This window comes from Danaus plexippus, chromosome 11 (genome assembly GCF_018135715.1).
Source record: "Danaus plexippus chromosome 11, MEX_DaPlex, whole genome shotgun sequence".
Taxonomy (NCBI): Eukaryota; Metazoa; Arthropoda; class Insecta; order Lepidoptera; family Nymphalidae; genus Danaus; species Danaus plexippus.
In genome coordinates this window covers 7,507,640-7,526,659 of record NC_083544.1, presented here as the reverse complement: position 1 = coordinate 7,526,659, position 19,020 = coordinate 7,507,640, and the positions used below count along the sequence as shown (strand labels likewise).

General features: G+C 29.6%; 1 protein-coding gene across 2 annotated transcripts; it reads left to right on the top strand.

Moving 5' to 3' along the window:
- The first annotated feature begins 738 nt into the window (after nt 1-738).
- Nucleotides 739-18,786, top strand: LOC116765595 (bifunctional 3'-phosphoadenosine 5'-phosphosulfate synthase). Of its 2 annotated transcripts, none has more exons than XM_032655124.2 (14): nt 739-943; nt 7,666-7,840; nt 9,325-9,497; nt 10,424-10,561; nt 13,308-13,427; nt 13,788-13,928; nt 14,240-14,302; nt 14,590-14,829; nt 15,237-15,392; nt 15,563-15,668; nt 15,842-15,984; nt 16,406-16,567; nt 17,189-17,297; nt 18,007-18,786. In XM_032655124.2, the coding sequence occupies exons 1-14, from the start codon at nt 905-907 to the stop codon at nt 18,114-18,116; spliced, it is 1,875 nt and encodes a 624-aa protein (XP_032511015.1). In that variant the 5' UTR covers nt 739-904; the 3' UTR covers nt 18,117-18,786. The 2 variants fall into 2 exon arrangements, with proteins under 2 accessions (XP_032511015.1, XP_032511013.1); XM_032655122.2 differs by lacking the exon at nt 739-943 and adding an exon at nt 3,045-3,253.
- The last annotated feature ends 234 nt before the right edge of the window (nt 18,787-19,020 follow it).

Below are 19,020 nucleotides of genomic sequence, written 5' to 3'. Positions count from 1 at the left end.
ATTTATATATAAGGACGATTTGAGTAAGATTTTAAAAGGATAAAAAATCTAATGTTGCAAATTACAGATGAATAAGCCTAACATTAAGCTAGGAATAATGTTCATAGAATACTGAAGAACCTTATTGTTAAAGAAATGAACCTTATTCCTTTAATCTTTACAAAATTATACATCCATTTAATGGACCATTGTTAAAATAGTGTGTTTTGCAACATTAAAAATAATATTTTCCAGGTCAGTGCAATATACTAATGTAAATTGAAGATATATTCAGAAGCAAAATTTATTCAAAGTTCTATAATTTATTAAAACTAAACATTGAATCTCATGTTTATGAACTTTGTTTTAGGCGATTCCTACAATCGTGACGATATATACGGTTTTAAGCGATATCTTAGGTGTTGATCTCAAAAATATAAAAGTGGACTGCATAAATAAGTCATTATTAAGTAACTTAATTATTAAGCGGAGTTCAGTCCTGTTCAAATAAAATTGAGTATGTTAACAAAATGTTCCATGAATTTCGTGTTCAAGAAGTAAAATATAAATATAATGAAAAAAATATATCTTTGTTAATTACTATAATAAAAATTAATTGAACACAACATCTTTAATCTCTTAGATTTATATCTTATGGCCCCTTGACCTTTTATACCTCAATCCTCAGTATACGACTGATCAAAATTATGTGTCACAGTAAGCTTAACTTTCATATGACACTGACGTTCAACTGTCAATGTCACATGTAAAATTAGTAATCTTGTACGAACTATTACGATATTGTTTAAATTGTTTGATAAGTGTTTTTAATAATAAGAAATCTCGATAATTAATCTCGCTAAGATTTAGATTGAGGTTGAATAGAAGTTACTTCGATTCCGTTTCGCAGCATTAATATATAGAGATGGAAGGCCCCTCACGACCTAGAAAAAAATTAAAAGTGGTAAGTATTATCAACTGCAATTAATTACTGTTTGCAATAGATTTTTAAGTTTAATAATAAATTACTAATTATGACAAAAAAAATATTAAAGGAATAGTAAATACATTTATTACTTATAATATAATTATCTTAAATAAATATATTAGGATAATTTTAAATATGTTAGGGATTTTGCGGCTTTTTATTTTCTTTATTCATACACATGTATACTGTTTTTGATCGTTATGTTAATTTTATTAAAAAAGTTTGGCATGAAATTTTATATTTTGAAAAAAAAAAATACTGCCTTCAAATGTAATTTAACAATTTTTGTTTATAAAACTTTGCAATAAGACCACCATTTATATATTAATGCCCTTCCGCTTATCTCCATACCATTAATAAATAATCAGTGACTTTTTAGCCATAATTTAATCAATATTATTAAAAGCTTTTCAGCCATATTTTTATTATTATATAAAATGTTTGGTACAGTTCAAACAATACATATGTGTTAAATTAAATCAGGAATTATAGATTAACATTAAAAAAAATGAAAATTCTAATAAAATGTATATTCCAATATGTATATGCTATATTTATACAAAATGGGTTTAAATAAAATAATAGGCGGTAGAGCCTAGCTGTGGTCAAATAACTACAGCTCAACTGGGGAATTACCACCCTCTCACTGAAGATCGGCTTGAAGTAGTCATTAATGACTGCATTTCGTTTGATGAGTGAAAGAGCCGGTTTTCCTTTTCCTATTCCCACCATTTCCTGTCATTTCCTTATACCCACCTGTCCATTTTCCTCAACAACTAAGGTTGGCAACACATCCGAGACATCTGTGTTGCAGATACCCACGGCCAATGGTGACTACTGCCCATCAAGTGGGCCGTCTGCTCGTTAGCCAACTTTTACATAAAAATATATATATATAATAATTAATTATTATTATAATTAAATATATAAGAATACAGACAAAAATTTTAGGTTTATACAATTAATTTTGTATGTTGTGCAGATGAATCTGATATCTAGTCTTTGTTTCAAAGATATCAAAAAATATTTAAAAAAAATTTTATTTTCTAAAACATGAAAGTTATTTTTTAACATAAAAAATAATATAAGTCATATGATGCATAAGTCCTCTCTGATAACCGTTTTGCTACCACTTCATTCACGCAATAGATAAACAAGTGGGTTAATGGTATTGAAAGAAACATAATCATAATTTAATTAAGCAAACCTTATATATTCTGTTAAGTTTTTGCAACAAAACTATTTTTTTATTTACTTGCAATTGAATTTATTGTATTGTTATATGGAAATGGATTTTTTTTTTCACTTTCTATTGATGTTGGAATCTTTTAAAACTTTTAAGATATTAAATGTATTTCAAACAATAGTCTTTTTTCATTCCTGTTTTTAAAAATATTCTACCTTTAAATTTTATGAAATGATATCATTATCGAGATTTATAATAAAATATTTTATTATAAATAATTTAATAATTAATAAACAATTTGGAAGCAGTTTTTAAATTATGTGCACAATAAATTTTTTTTTGTAAAAGTAACTCATAATATATATATCATATAAAAGTTAAAGGTGGGTTAGTTTTTTTTTTCGCTTTCAATCTTCAATTCTTATTATTAATAACTCAAACAAGGATGTGTTAAGAACTTATCAGATTCCGATGTTTCTAAAAGTTTTTTTTAAATTCTTGATTAATTTTATATTTTTTGAAAATGTAGTAAGTATGTCTTTTCTGTTGAACATTGTCAACTTCATATGTGCTTTATTGCACCTAAATTGATTTGGTAGTAAATTTGTGATAAAGTAACCAAATACAACCAGATATTCATAAAAATAATTCCCGTTTATATCCTTTCTCACGTAACCTTAACTAATTAGAATATTATCAAAGAGAAGGGCAGGAAGTAATTTGCTCTATTACACTTTACGTTAAAAAAAAATAATTGTTTACTTACAGCCAATGACAAAATATAAAACGTGAGGTGTAAATCAATTTGACGTAACGGTCGAATGCATTTTATCAATTGTAATTCGTATTACGGTTGTGATCAACAAAAGTGCCAGTGGAGGAAAACATTCATCGGTGTCAGTGCCTAGCGGAGCCCCGCGCGTGTTGCCGTGTTCAAACTACATTGAAATTTCGAAACGCCGTTGGCGGGAAACGTTATTAATATTTTATTTTTTTAAATTTAATTATCAAAAATGAGTTTGGAGTTGAGAAATAAAAAAATTGCAGAGACATTTGAGAAATTCAAAATTGCGCAATGGGGACACAACAATAACAGATCGGTTTGTTTTTTTTTTTTTATTAAAAATTTCAAATAGTTATTCTTAATTTTTAAATGATAAGTCTTTTATAACTGTTTAAAAGTAGGCAAGTAAATAGTTCCGCGAAGTGAAGGCGATTTTACTTTCACCAGTTTATATTTCCTCAAGAATATTATGTATCCGCTCATAAATCAGAAACCTACACCGCTTTCTTTTGTAAACGTGTTTTAATTTTTATATTTTAATTAATTTATACAGTCTGTTTAGTCTTAAGCCTTAATTAGGATCATCTTTTAAATTTTTGTTTTTTCCGTAATTTTCTGCGCATTCTTAATTTAGTTTGCATGATACTATTTCATTAAATTTTACAAATTATAGTTCGTTTTCGCTTCTTCTTTCTCTAAATTGGTAGCGTTTCACAACACTTAATTCGACAAACCAACACAAAATTCGACGAAAATATTTTAAAGGTATTAAACCGAGTAATAAAAAAATATACATGTTTAATATTTTATGTCTTGATTATTTTTTTTTTAAATAATGCTAGAAATTTAAATTTGTATAATAAATAGTATTTATTATATATTTGTCTTTTCACTTGACATATAATCACTTGATCAAAGTTGTTTCTTATCAAAAAAAGTTTATTTTTTCAGAATAGGATTTTTTTTAATAATCGCGAAAAAGTTGTCTTATTTTATTTGAATTTATTTTGAATTCGTTTTATGTTATATTTACTATTATAATATTCTCTCAATAAATGTACAAATCTTTCTATTTCTCTGCAAAAATATTTCAATATATAATAGTGTAGGAATAATCGCCCATAAGACTAAATCAGACTATATTTTTAACAGTGTCGTGATAGTTAAATTGGCTTGCAAACTCTCCCTGTAGACACGTGTTATAGTCGCTGCTGGTTGGTTACCATAATTATTGTTTAAACACATTTTAACGCATTTTTCACTATTAATTGTGTAGGTAACAATTATTTTATTTGAATTGTACAAATAATTTAAGTTATTTAATTAAAAATCCGAAAAATATTGCTATAAACTCAGAAGAAAAATCATCCTCGTCTCTAAAGATGACGAAAGTTTGTTAGGAAAATGCTTTTAGGTTATACGGAGTAACTTTCTATTTATATTAACATCCTATATAACACTATTTTAATTTCACAACCTGTGTATTAAGTTCTGTTCCATCAAGTAAACTTAAGGTCTTTGTATGGGTAGGAAAAGTTTGCATTATTAATTACGTTGATGTCAAAACTTTAAAATGTATATGAATTAAAAACTACTACATACTATGCGATAAGGTCTTTGTTCCACCATTATTTTATTTTGCTTCTTTTCTCTTGATAACATTTCTTGTATTGAAATGTGTCTGATTTAAAATAAAAAATATGACCATTATTGTAAAACTTTATGAAGGATTTCCTTACGAGTGAAGTAAATAGGATTTGTACAAATCTTCAATAGTAAAGTAGTTTACTTCTGAGAATATCACATAAACTAGCGCATATAGATTTCCTGTCGCAGGCAAATCTGAGGGATGTACTTAGGTTTGTCCTAATCGGTCACAGTAACACAATCGAGATTTATCAGTTTATTATGCTATTATAGGCTGATGTAATGTAACGTCATATTGTTTTATTGTATATTATATATTATTTACCTTGGTATAGTATTATCTCAACGTAATGAGACATGCAACTATTGAGGATGTATTTAAACCTTATAGACCAGATTCATTTATGGCCAGACCTTGTGCACTTCCGATTCCAATAACTACTCTCGTGTACAAATGTATTTCGTGCATACTATTTTACGTATCTATTTTAGAGTCATAGACCCTGTCCTATATTCGTCTTATACGTGAACAAAAAAATCTATTTTTAATTTTTATAAAGGTTTTTTAATATAAGTGACACTAATAATTAGGTTACAATGTAATTAATTTAAATGTTTTTTTTTGTGTTATTTTAACAAGAGATTATTTTTTAAATTCTGAATAAATGTTTATGGTAACATTATCCAATAGTCCCTCAGATGTTGCATTTAACTGTCGCTTAACATTTTATATCCAGCTCTGAATTCTCATGAATTTTTTTTATGCATAAAATGATAAGGTATGGATTATGTAAAGAGATGTTTCCTCTTGATAAATAAACCCCTCTGAAGGAATCAAGTGTTATATCTGATATAATAGATTATAAAAAAACAATATTTCAAGATTACTGTTATCACGAGTTGATGGGAATAGTTTGATTATTCTATAATCATGGTACCTTTATCTACCCGCTATTGTTTAGGAAAGACGATTGTATACCAAACAATTATTATCGTATAAACATGATATTCTGAAGTAGGTGTGATGATACATAAATTATGTGTGATACAAAGAAACGTCTCGCCTCTAAAAGATTAGAAATTTCCTGCACTATATTGAATAGATAGAATTTTTTTTCTGTAATTTTAAATAATAGCGAAAAATCAAATGTAGACATGAAAATCATGAAGTTATGTATTAATTATAAATTGATTGAACACATCCGTCGAACTATAAAAGTGTAACGTAATACCATTTATGTTGCTTTACATAAATAGCAAACTTTCTCCTTTACCGCGTGAAGAAAATCTCGTTTTATTTCTAACTTAGGATAATTTTTTGATAATATATTGTTTATTAATATACTTATAGCTTACTTATTTTTGATATGGCCATGTATGAATGGTCCAAGTGAGCTTCTCACTATATACATATTCTTAATGTTTGCCATTCAATAACCTACATTAATACTATGTGCGAAGATTTATGAATGAAAAAGTTTACACTAAGCGTATTGGACTATTTATTTCCTAGAGATAAGTGCGTGAATAATTTCGAGTAATTAAAAGTTTTAGTATTAGACTAAAACTTTTTTTGGCATTAAAGAAGAATTTTATAGCTTGATTTCAGTAGAATTATATTCTGCTAATATCTAATAGTACTTAACTCCGTTTATTACCAAAAGTTCTTTACAAAACCAAAAACTGATATGGGATTACTGCAACTGATGTTTTTAAATATTTTAAACAAACTTTGACTATCTATATAAGATAGTCTAATTACAATTATTGAACAATAATAATAGGTAATTATGGAAGGTGTTTAGATGAACATAGATATTAAAGAGAATATATGCAAACGATTGTCTTATTAATGAAAAAAAAAAACTAAATTCCTTGAGTGAGTATAATAAAGTTCCTTATACATACATGTAATGGTTTTAAGACTACTCCTTTGGAGCATTTAAAATATATTGAGTTAAAATCTATGAGGAATTTTTAATAAAAGTAATTTGTAACGCCTTCCATAATGAAAAGCGCATAAATCTCGTAACGAGGAAGAGGAAATTGTTACGCCATTTTTCTATTTATTTGTACGGTATGCAATTTTAAACTTGACCTTATTCGAGGTCACACGATCTCTAGTTTTATTAACCCAGTCAGATATTTTTTTCTGACTGTTTGTTTAAATTAATGCAATTCTCACTTCCGCTCAAATGTATTGTTTTTTGATCGTTTTAGATTAATTGTTTTTTTTTTTTAATATCCGTGTTGCAATGAGATTTGATTTTTAGTTGATTTGCAAATGTCAGTGATACCGTCTCTGTTTTTGTGTCCGAACATTTAGATAGTGCAAACGAGATTTGTATCATATCAGAGTATTTGATTTTTTGATATACTAATTTTGAGGATATTTTCGGTTTTAGTTTTCCTGTTAATTATTTGCATTTCATTAATTAGGGAATATACAAGATCTCGTTTGGGCTTTCCGGATGTCATACTTACTAAAAGTTCTCGCAAAATATGACAGTTAAGATTTAAAGTTTTAGCACCAGCTTGCAAAAATTATAGGGGTCAATATATTTATACAAATTTGTATCTTAAACAGATTGTGTTTATGGGAATTATTTAAATTCTCAAGTAAGTGTGACTTTACTATGGAGTTCGGAAAATGTGTTTAAATTACGCTCTAGCCTCATGAGCAATATTGAAAATTCGTAAAGTCTCTTTATAGTATATTATGAATTATTAAATGATGAAAAGTATAAGAATTATGTTTGCGTCAAGGACTTGTATAGCTACATGGTTTATTAAATAGAAATGTCACCACGCGCTCAGTTATGCAAATTATGAGATTAAATTTATCATACGAACCGATTAGATTTAACTGATTTATTCATTAATGATGGCAACAGTTTAAAAGATTAAATCGGAAATAATAAGCCATTCTCTCAGCATAAATGTATATAAATGTATTTATCTTATGAATTGAATCGAGTACAACCTCGTAGGAGAAGCTTATGAGGGTATCGAATAAACTGTTGCTGGCAAATAAGATATCACTTTGCTTTCTACAATCTGATAATAAATACTTCCTTTCAGTGTGCCCAAGTCGCTACAAATGTAGTTGAACAGAAGCATCAGGTGTCGAGAGCTAAGAGGAGCAAAGCTCTTGGAAGCCGTGCCTTTAGAGGCAGCACGATTTGGTTTACTGGACTCAGCGGCGCCGGCAAGACTAGTATAGCGTTTGCACTTGAAGCCTATCTCGTTTCTAAAGGTAACGACCGCTTTGTAATATGATGTCCCTGTAAATATAAAGAGAATCGTGTTGAAGTAGAAGCTTGACTTGACGTAAATGACAAAATTATATTATATTAACATTTGTTACATTCATTTTATAGGTTTTATAAAAAAGACATATTTTATAGTCTCTGTTTATACGATTTTCGAATAATATCTTTGGGTTTGGGTCTATTTGTTCCGGAAACTATTTATTCTTATATGCTGTAATAAATTCGGCGACAATGCTGATTTGTCATACATATATAAAGATTGCATTTATCACAATGTTATTAATATGAAAGTTTGTGAGTATGTACTGATGTATAGAACATAGATGTATCTATGTATGGGAGCATGTATGTATGTATGTGTTTATCTTTGGATTTTTGGAATATGGTCGTTCGTTGCTCTTTCACGCAAAAACTACTCACATAGACTACTGCTTTAATACATTATGTATATCTTTTAGCGTCAAAATCCCAAGTCCATGAGGATGAAGTCGTTGGCAAAAACTTGTTCTTATATAAATGTATATTTATAATTTATGTTTGAATTTTAAGAAGATTTAAAAGAACTAAAATGCGTTTGGGAAATCTTGCTTGTATTGAAAATTAGTTGAGTTTCGCTGGTCCAACTATTCGTATGCTTATCGCTAACCGAAGATAGTATTATTTCTTACATTTGTGTTGTTATTTCAAATCCACTTCTATAACTATACACTCAGCATTGTTTCTGTATGGGTGAATGCACTCGAGTTGAGATTTCCTTTCCAAGTGCAATACAGTCGCTGAATTACATAATTATATCGCAGGCTATTCTTAGCAAATAGGAGTCGGATTGCAATCGTAGATTTATGATGCAACTGATGCCTCTTTATTGTTATATATCCATATAATATTTTTTTTTAACTCGTGAGTGATGATGAAATTGTACTTAAATTAACATTTCAATAATATTAAAACATCAACAATATAGGCGAGATTCGAATCTATATACAACCTCTGGAATGTCGCGTTTCATTTGCTTTGACAACTAAGCTATCGTGTCATTCATGTCGATAGAAGAAGAAGAAGCCTGGCATTTCATACATTATTTTTAATTTAATTTTTATTCATTTCTCATACTTCCCAAAAAAATATTCAGCCGGAATAACACGGAGTGTTTTTTTTGTTCTTTAAAAGTAATATATTATTTGAATTGTCATTTCTTGGTATGAGTAGATATTGTGATTGTTGACGGAATCCAATCTGGAATTCTCCGGGTGTTGACATATGACCTGATATATCATTGAATGGTAGTGTCAAGGTGACTCATGAGATTTTGGATTCTCCATAAAATTATAATATTCTCTATACATTTATTTATAAAACTCTAAGATTATTTTGTTTTTATTTAATTTTAATACCTTTTTAGTATGTTCTTAGGAAACGCATAAAGAACATGTCGATATTTTGTTACGAATTCCCAAATCCCCTGCAGGTATACCAGCTTACGGTCTAGACGGAGACAACATCAGGACTGGTCTCAACAAGAACCTCGGATTTTCTAAGGAAGACAGAGAAGAGAATATTCGTAGAGTCGCAGAAGTAGCTAAACTCTTCGCTGACAGCGGCGTCGTTTGCTTGTGCAGTTTTGTCTCGCCCTTTGCTGAGGTAACTTACTTTATATATTTATAAAAATACCCATTGATAAGCTGAAATTTTTCGTGATTTCATTGGAAATTCAAACAATAAAACGTTATCGTAAACAACTGTCAAATGTTATCAAATATAGTGTTGTTTGACCGATGTTAGTTGTGTTTGAATGTCGGTAGTTTTTTTTGGTCTTAGAAATGTATTTAAAAAAAATCGTGTCGCAGCTACTTATGTATATAAGTTTATTATATAGTTATGTTTTATATGCTACTTATCAGCTGGTATTCGTATCTAGGATATCTTCCTAACCTAGTCAATGTTAATTCAAGGTCATAGATATGGAATTTTCACTTTAAAAAATTTCTTATCTTTTATCACATTTATCAGCTGTCAATTTTATTTCTTCTCATATATCTTGTTATCACATCGTGCGATGTGATGGTTTTATTAAAGTAGGTGTGCTATTACAATGCAAAAAAATAACACTCGATAGGTGATAAGGATTAAATTGATAACAATTAATGTTATGTCACGATGTTTTTTTTTTTCACTAAACCAGTCTAGATTATAAAGATTATATTATCATGGTATTTTACGTATTAGATTGCGATTTCATTGCCTCCAACTTAAATAAACAATATTATAGAACGGCTTGGTTATATAATACTAAGTATCGGTCGATTTAGGTTTTCATTAGGTATTGATTTTTGGTTTGAACCGTATTTGAGCCATTTGTCTGAGACTCAGCATTTATAGCAATTCCTAAATCCTCTTAATCACTTAATCTTCAAGAAGAAAAAACGGAGTTATAAATGTCGAATGCAATTTTTAACTATAATTATAACATGACCACTATGAAAATATAATTATAATTTCAAATTAATGTACTCGTATAAATCAGACTCAATAAATATCTATTTTTGTAACATTTTAACCGTTTGCAGGACAGGGAGGTAGCTCGTCGCATTCACACTGACTCCGAGTTGCCGTTCTTCGAAGTGTTCATAGACACGCCGCTGGAAGTATGCGAACAGAGAGATACCAAGGGCCTCTACAAGAAGGCTAGGGAGGGACAGATTAAGGTTTGTATAAATAATCCTAGAGCCTAATGAGAGTAGACCGAGATTTTACTGGATTGATTTTTCATATAATTTAGTAAACTGTACCTACACACGGTCATGTCATATCCAGATAAAACTGTGCATTTTTTCGCATAAATGGGGTTGAGAAATTTAAAAATGGAATCTTAATTTTTTTTCAATTCTTAATTTGAATTGTCATGGACTCTAATTGTTTTCTGTTTTCTAGTATCTCGGCCTATAATATACAGTGGTTGAGTACATCAAACAAATACATATTGATTTATATGTATATAAACGTGCATGTATGGTTGCGCATATTAAATAACGTTGTGCACAAGCAAACACCTCAATTGTTTGATTATTTGAGTTGGGTTAAACAGGTGCGTGGTAGATTTCATGGATTTAGCAAATTAAATATTGTTTATAATTACAATATAATTTAAACATTATAATATCAAAATATAAAACAAAATATAAAAAAATCACGGTTGCTGAAAAGTAACCGAAACGTCGGGGGTATGTAGTTTTTTACAAAAATAAATCACGCGTAGTTTATCCGCAAAATATTAGTTTCATTTAAATGAATAAAACTCGCGAAAGTCCTAAATCTCATTATAAAAGAAGAAGTCAATATAAAACATAACAACGTTGACAAAGAATATAAATAAATTTTGGTTTTGTTTGTTTTTTTTTTTGCAAAGAACTGATGCCCGAAATATAATATATTAGATTATCCAACTATAATATATATATACATACATATAATATTTTTACGATATATATTCAGCATAAACATCACCTTGGTTTCTTTATCCAACTTATCTAAAGATATATACATATATAACATAGTAAAACTTGTGTCATAATATAATAAATGTAGAATTAAAATGACTTAATAAATTGATGACTCGTTATAGATAAATGTATTGCAAGTCATAGTATAACGGACGTATGAATGAAACTATGGAGAATGGATGTATGCACATAGTCCTTTAAAGTAATTTACACGTCGAGTAAAAAGTAAAATTATATAATAAATACCTATAATCTATCCGAAAATCTCATATCTTATAACACAAGTTTTAGGTCAGATTTGCTTAAATTTAAAATTATGACAAATAATATGGAAAATCTAAGAGAATGTTGTATGTGAAGTCCCAGCTAAACTTGTCAAGGTTTAACGTGGCCGCTTATAGGCAACCGAACATAAAATAAGATCTCTTTATAGGAATAGCTGGTTTATAATGGCCCTTAGCTATTCTGAGCTCTAACTGCAAATTTACTCACAACACCGATAATTGATAATCGTATTGGTGACAATTTAATCAAAAAAATGTCACCAAGAATGATTAGGAATGTAATAAATATATGCTTAAGTATGAAAGAATCAACACTCTTCATAAAAGCCTCAAAACTTAAGTCAGATTTCGAATTCAAACTATGTGAATGAGTTTTCTTGAAGATGTCTTGAGGTGGTAGTAATCTACGTATATTTTGTACTAAAGAGTTCTAATAGCAATACGAGCTTCTAATCATTATGGACCAATCAGCTAGCTTGCTACCGTTTATTGGCATGAAGATGTCCTTGTCTCCAAAAAAGATTTTAACGTACTGCAATGTTCTGGCATAGTATTTCGTCTTCATGATACAGACGTGTTGAAATCCTCTTATCTAAGAAGCATACCATGAATTTTTTAAACTTTTTATTCTGGCCATAATTTATTTATATTTAAAATAAATGAATACACCTGTCTTGTTAATAATACTATTGTAATTGTATTGAGCCTTTGTTTCTGATCAGTAAACTGTATATATTATAATTCTTATTTTCATCTCAATTTTAACGTTAAAAATATGAATGATGAATGAATTCATTGAAATCTTAATATTTTTTTTCGTCTTTTTATTTTTGTTTAATTATTTATATATTTTAACTATGAAAGATCATCAGAGACAGAATGGGCACTGTTAGATAAAACAAAGAAATCTCTAGATTTTACACTAAATTAAAATGCTTTAAAATGAAATAAGAAGGATTTCGGATTTCAATTAAACTTAAATAATAGTCACAGAATTGAATATGAAAACGATATATAATGTTGAGATATTCGTGAACATTTCTAAATTTAGTAAACACATTATCGTTTACGGACTTACCGTAAAATACTTTGCTTGACGGCATCGCTACATTTTGACTCTTATCGCAGTTTAGTGAACTTATGTTTGTAATGAAGCTTCATTTTATTTAAATAATTAATAAGTTCTTTGACAATAATTTTAGAAGGGAAATATTATTTCGTATCGGTATTGGAATTCTCTTTAATTTTTTTTGTGGTCCAATGAATTACCAAAACAAATCTTCCATAGAAAAAAATGTCAAATGCCTTACACAATAGCGTTTATTTTCCCACGATACAATTTTTTTTTATATATTATCATCTGAGACTTGAGGTATATAAAAAAAATACATATGTTTAATCTTTTTAATAAGTGAATTTAAAAAGAGAATTTTCATTGGTAATTTTCGTTTCTTAAAGTAACATATTGTGATAGACATATACAATAACATATTGAGACACTTCTAAAATATATTTTAGAGGTAAACTAAGAAAAAATAGGTGTTAAACGGTTTAAGTCCAGGTCAAAGAATTGGTTGAATATCAATGTATCTTATTAATATGCAAATATTAATCTCACTTGTTATTTGTGTTGTGTTTGCTTTCAATCTGTTAATGAACTCTCTCAGGGCTTCACTGGCATAACTCAGGAGTATGAACGTCCTGAGGCTCCAGAGCTTGTCATTCAGACAGTTGGACGCTCCATCGAAGAGTCCACCATAGAAGTGGTGCGACTCCTCGAATCACAGGTGATTGACCTCCAAATATATTTTAACTTATACAAGAGCGGTCAATGAACCTAACAGGTTTTTAGAATAATTTATGTTGTTTTGTGTTTATTTCATAAAAATAAAATCTCTATCAACTGGTTTGAAGCTGTTCCAAAAACAAATTATTTTTAAATTAAATTATATATCTGACATGCATTTCTTATTGCACTTGGTATTCATTATTACAACAAAATAAATTCAATGTTATAGTTTCTCTATGACTTAAGAAATAACTTCTTTATTGTTTCTTTCCTTAAAAAGCTAAATGAAATATAATATAATGAAATATAATATAGCTAAATGAAATATAATAGCAATGATTTTTAATTAATATTTCAGGGTATTATACCACGCTACAATGAAAATGACTCAGGTGTTGAAGAGCTCTTCATTTACGGAAACAGACTTAGCAGTGCTAAGGAAGAGGCGGCCAGGTTGCCGCAAATAGAGCTCTCATTTTTGGACTTGCAATGGGTTCAGGTAAGAAAGAACTCATAATAAAAATAACATAACACCTACAATTTTTCAATAGCAATTTGACAATTCTAATCCTTTGCATAAGTCAAAATATCTATGACCAAGAACGTAACGCCTACAATTTTTTAATAGCAATTTGACAATTATAATCCCTTTCGTAAGGTCCAAATTTCTATGTCCCATGCTAATTAACTTAATATACTATAGGATTGTAAATAATAGAAGTTGTTGCATTTGTTTCTATATAAACGTTTATTTACAGTTTATATAAGTTTTGACATTTTTGTAAAATTTTTCTTTACTTTATTTTCCAGGTGTTATCTGAAGGTTGGGCCTACCCTCTTAAAGGTTTTATGAGGGAATCCGAATATTTGCAAGTTAGTATTCTGTCATTTCAATTATTTATATGTATTTTAACTTCATTACCATATAAAAAATATAGATCGGAGTGATTAAGTCTCTATTCTTGAATGTTATAACTTGTATTCAACATACTATGGGTATCCTGTTATATAAGAGATGCACTTTACCCCTTCTAACCTTAATTCATTCACTTATATGTGACAAAACGAGTTCCATGAAGCTACAACTATGAACTTTTAGTCCCAACTGAATAGTTATATTCCTGTAATGTCATTTGTATATGTATTTTCCCATATTTCAGGCGCTACATTCCAACTGCTTTACACTACCAGATGGGACGTTGGTAAACCAATCTGTACCAATCGTGTTGCCAGTGGCCACGACCACTAAGGAGCGCCTCACTGGTTCCACGGCCATCGCATTGGTCCACGATGGCCGAACCATCGCCATTATGAGAAACCCCGAGTTCTACCCTCATAGGAAACAGGAGAGGTGCTGTCGGCAGTTCGGAATATATAACACAGGACATCCCTATATCAAAGTGAGATTTTATTATATTAATTCAAAATAAAATATATTTGTTTTTTTTTTATTTCTTGTTTCAATTTAACTTTAAACATAGTTTTGTTTAATTCAGTTATAACCAACGAAATGTATGATCGCTACAAATCGTTTCAGAAGTTTCCGATTAAATTATATATCGAATAAAATTTCGTTTATTTTTTATTTTTGATATTTTTGCAAAATAACTAATTTTCAACGGCCGAGGACATATATTTAACCGGATATAAAAAATATTATGTAAATTTAATATACATTTGCATATTTTAAATATTACGAATATCAACATTTTAATTTCTCATCATAATTATTGGGTGAATAAATAAATAAACATCAATATGCCACGCCAAGTATACATGCATGCATTAATCACGATATTAATAACAGATGATCGAGGAGTCTGGGGACTGGCTGGTGGGCGGTAACCTGGAAGTATTCGAACGTATTCAGTGGAACGACGGCCTAGACTCTTACAGACTGACGCCCAACGAACTGAGGCAGAGGTTCAAGGACATGGATGCTGATGCTGTGTTTGCATTCCAGGTTAGATACAGCTTTCTATGGACCAATAGAGCCTTTCTAGACTCAATAGGACGAGTTAAATTGCTGGCCAGAGACCAATAGAGCTTTTCTAGACTCAATAGGACGAGTTAAATAATTTAACTCTATATATATGTATGTAATTAAAAAATTATAATTGTTTTTATTCGTAGCTTCGTAACCCTATCCACAACGGCCACGCCCTTCTGATGCAAGACACTCAAAAACAACTCATCGAGAGGGGATACAAGAAACCAGTACTGCTATTACACCCCCTTGGTAATGATTAATTAATATATGTAGTAAATTCTCTTGTTGCCAAAATATTATGAAATTTCTTAATACAAACATACCTACTTCTTTTACGGTTATAGAAGTTATAGTACGATTTAATAGAGACATTCATACATACATATATTTATATAATGAAATGATTTTTTTCTGTACATCAGGCGGCTGGACTAAAGACGATGATGTTCCCCTGTCGGTGCGCGTGATACAACACAAGGCGGTCTTGAATGAACGAGTGCTGGACCCTGAACATACCGTGCTGGCGATCTTTCCATCTCCAATGATGTACGCCGGACCCACGGAGGTATAAAACATATATATATACATACAGACATATGTACATACTTGTTTATTAAGTCAGTTAGTCCATATGATTGAATATATTTAATAAGCATTGACCTGCAGTAAAATGTCGAAGGCCGATGAGAAAGTGATGCTATATTCTGGAGAATCTATAAAATGTATAGTAAACGGCAGTCCATAGACTACTAAACTCTACCATAGACAAATTTTATAAATGCCAACAATCGGACTGTGTATTAATTATTTATAATAATTCTAGACATACTAAATGACGAATAATTTATTTGAATAAAATGATAGATCTGCTATCTAGTATCTGGCGGAGGGAAATTTACAAAGTTGTAATAGACTATATGCTTTAACATAAAGTGTCTGAACTCTATATTGTATTACTGTATGACCTTTATGTCCACAATCTGCAGGTCCAATGGCATGCTAAGTGCCGTATGAACGCTGGCGCTAACCACTATATAGTGGGTCGTGACCCCGCTGGATTGCCGCACCCCAACGGCGGCGGTGACCTCTACGACCCCCGACACGGTGCTATCGTACTGGCAGCCGCACCCGGACTGGATGATCTTGAGGTAAATATAAAAATACTTCGCCTTAATATGATGCTCCGATTTGAGTGACTTGCCCTTAATAAACACTGGCTGTACATACTTGCCCTTAGTAAAGTCTAAATGATCTTGAGGTAAAATACTTCGCCTTAATATGAGGCTACAATTTGAGTGACTTGCTCTTAATAAACACTAGCTGTATGAAAAATAGAAAATAATACTCTTTATTAATAACAATTTATCATAAAAGTCGTCTCTATTTATCTCAGTCGTGGAGCTGTGTAATATATTTTTATACATTTTTTCTTGGTTCTTAAAAGGCTTATATGAACATATTTATTGTATATAAAATTTTTATTGATCATGACCACCCTTATATAATATTAGCTTGGTATTAAACTAAACTATACAATATTCAAATACTATAATCTAATAATTATCTGTTACTGTCACAAAATCTCTTCATATTTCTTATATTATAGATTATAGAACTATCAAATAGTATCAGAAGACAACAGGATATTTAATATCAAATTCTATTTACATTATGTAATATAAATATGTACACACACACACGCACACACACACACACACACACACACACATGTATGTATATATGTTATATAAATATTTTTTTTATCACAGATCATACCATTCCGAGTAGCAGCGTATGATTCATCCGTCGGGAAGATGGCATTCTTTGATCCCACTCGTAAGGAAGACTTCGACTTCATATCCGGCACCAGGATGAGGGGTTAGTTATATACAGTGATATATAAGGTTTCCGCGTGCACACATTTGAATGAAACGAAGTTTTTCAGATACGACGCGTTTTTTTACTATTTTATATCTACATGATCCCGACGTTTCGGTTCCTTTACAACAATTATCACGAGCAGACGAGATGAAATTATCGTCTCATTATAGGTATTATGTAGAAACAGAATAGTAAAAAACGTGTAGTGTACTAAAAACTTAGTTATAGCTTAAAATATATCAAATATATAAGTACCTATTGAATAATGTCTTTGCAATACGTACAAATATAGTAAATAATAATATGAATAATTAGTTCTGAGGTGGCAATATGATTATTATTTATGTTGATTTCTTATCTTTTTTAATTCATTAATGAAAAAAATGTATTTGAATAAAATTATTCCACGTTTAAATTGATCATTTGTAACTATAGACAGCAATAAACTTGCTTTATAGTTGTTAAGCACTATTTATATATACTAAATGGCGGTAAGATTAAGTACTATTAATATTTCATTGGTATTTTTTTACGAGATATATATAATTATTTAGTAATAATAATTCATGTAACAAACAAAGATTATTTTTAAATATTCAAACTGGCTGGAAATTGTAAAATAAAAAAAAAGTTGACATTAAATATTCAAACTGGCTGTAAATTGTGATATAAAAAACAGAAATTGACATTATTAATATTGTTGCAGGTCTTGCTAAAGCTGGAAAGGAGCCACCGAAAGGTTTCATGGCTCCCAGCGCCTGGAAGGTCCTCTCAGAATACTACCAGTCGCTTAAATCCAAAATGGAAACCAATTAATCGTATGAATAGTTTATTAAAAATTACCCAGTGCAATAATGACGCCTACATTCCTTCGTGTAGTTTTACACATTCCGTCTTTTAATGTTCTTTTTTTGAAATCTTCGGTCCCATGGTCATTTTCAACATTGACTTTAATTATTATTTGGTCTATAATTTTTGAAGTGAAACTTCTAATGCCACATTCAACAAGGTTGCGTTAAACGTTCAACGCTAAGGGAGAGGGGGAATAGAAAGAGACGGAGCGGGAGTAAATGAGAGGGTTAATTGTGAATTGTAAGCAATGTTTATAAAGTTTATCTTAAAGAAAGAATATGAGTTCAGTAAAAATCAATTTCTATCCCTTCCTATTTTCATTTCCACACTTAACGAAGTTTCACTTGCGCGCGGAGGGATTCTGCGTACAATTTTTTTTTTAATCTTTATCAACAGTCAATTATTTTGTGCACAAACTTTTATCCGAATATCTATTATATACAAATGTATATTAAAATATTAAGAAAATATTGTATATTTTTATTTATTGTATGACATGAAGGGCCAGGTGAAGTATTACTAGGAGATTAATGGGATATTGTTACATATTAAGATATATAATGAATTCTGTTGTTACATTTGCTGTAATGGTGCTTATAAACATTTATTTAATATACAATAAAATTGAGATTTATATTTGTGTTTTATTGATACGTGCTCTTAGACTCGGTCAACGACATAACTTTTGGAGTCATAAAATGCCTAATTATATATATTATGAATACAATGGGACGAATATTAAACGAAAGAAGCGATAACAAACTTTTAATTTAATGTACGCGTAATATAACAGTACAAAACAACTTTTTTCTTAAACAATGGTTATCTTAATACTAAAAATAATCAGTTCATTATCATCAGCAGTAAA

Coding starts and splice junctions, on each gene's coding strand:
- LOC116765595 (XM_032655122.2), top strand. CDS start 3,167: ATGAGTTTGGAGTTGAGAAATAAAAAAATTGCAGAGACATTTGAGAAA. Junction 7,841..9,324: donor AGCCTATCTCGTTTCTAAAG/GTAACGACCGCT, acceptor AATCCCCTGCAG/GTATACCAGCTTACGGTCTA. Junction 14,303..14,589: donor GGGAATCCGAATATTTGCAA/GTTAGTATTCTG, acceptor CCCATATTTCAG/GCGCTACATTCCAACTGCTT.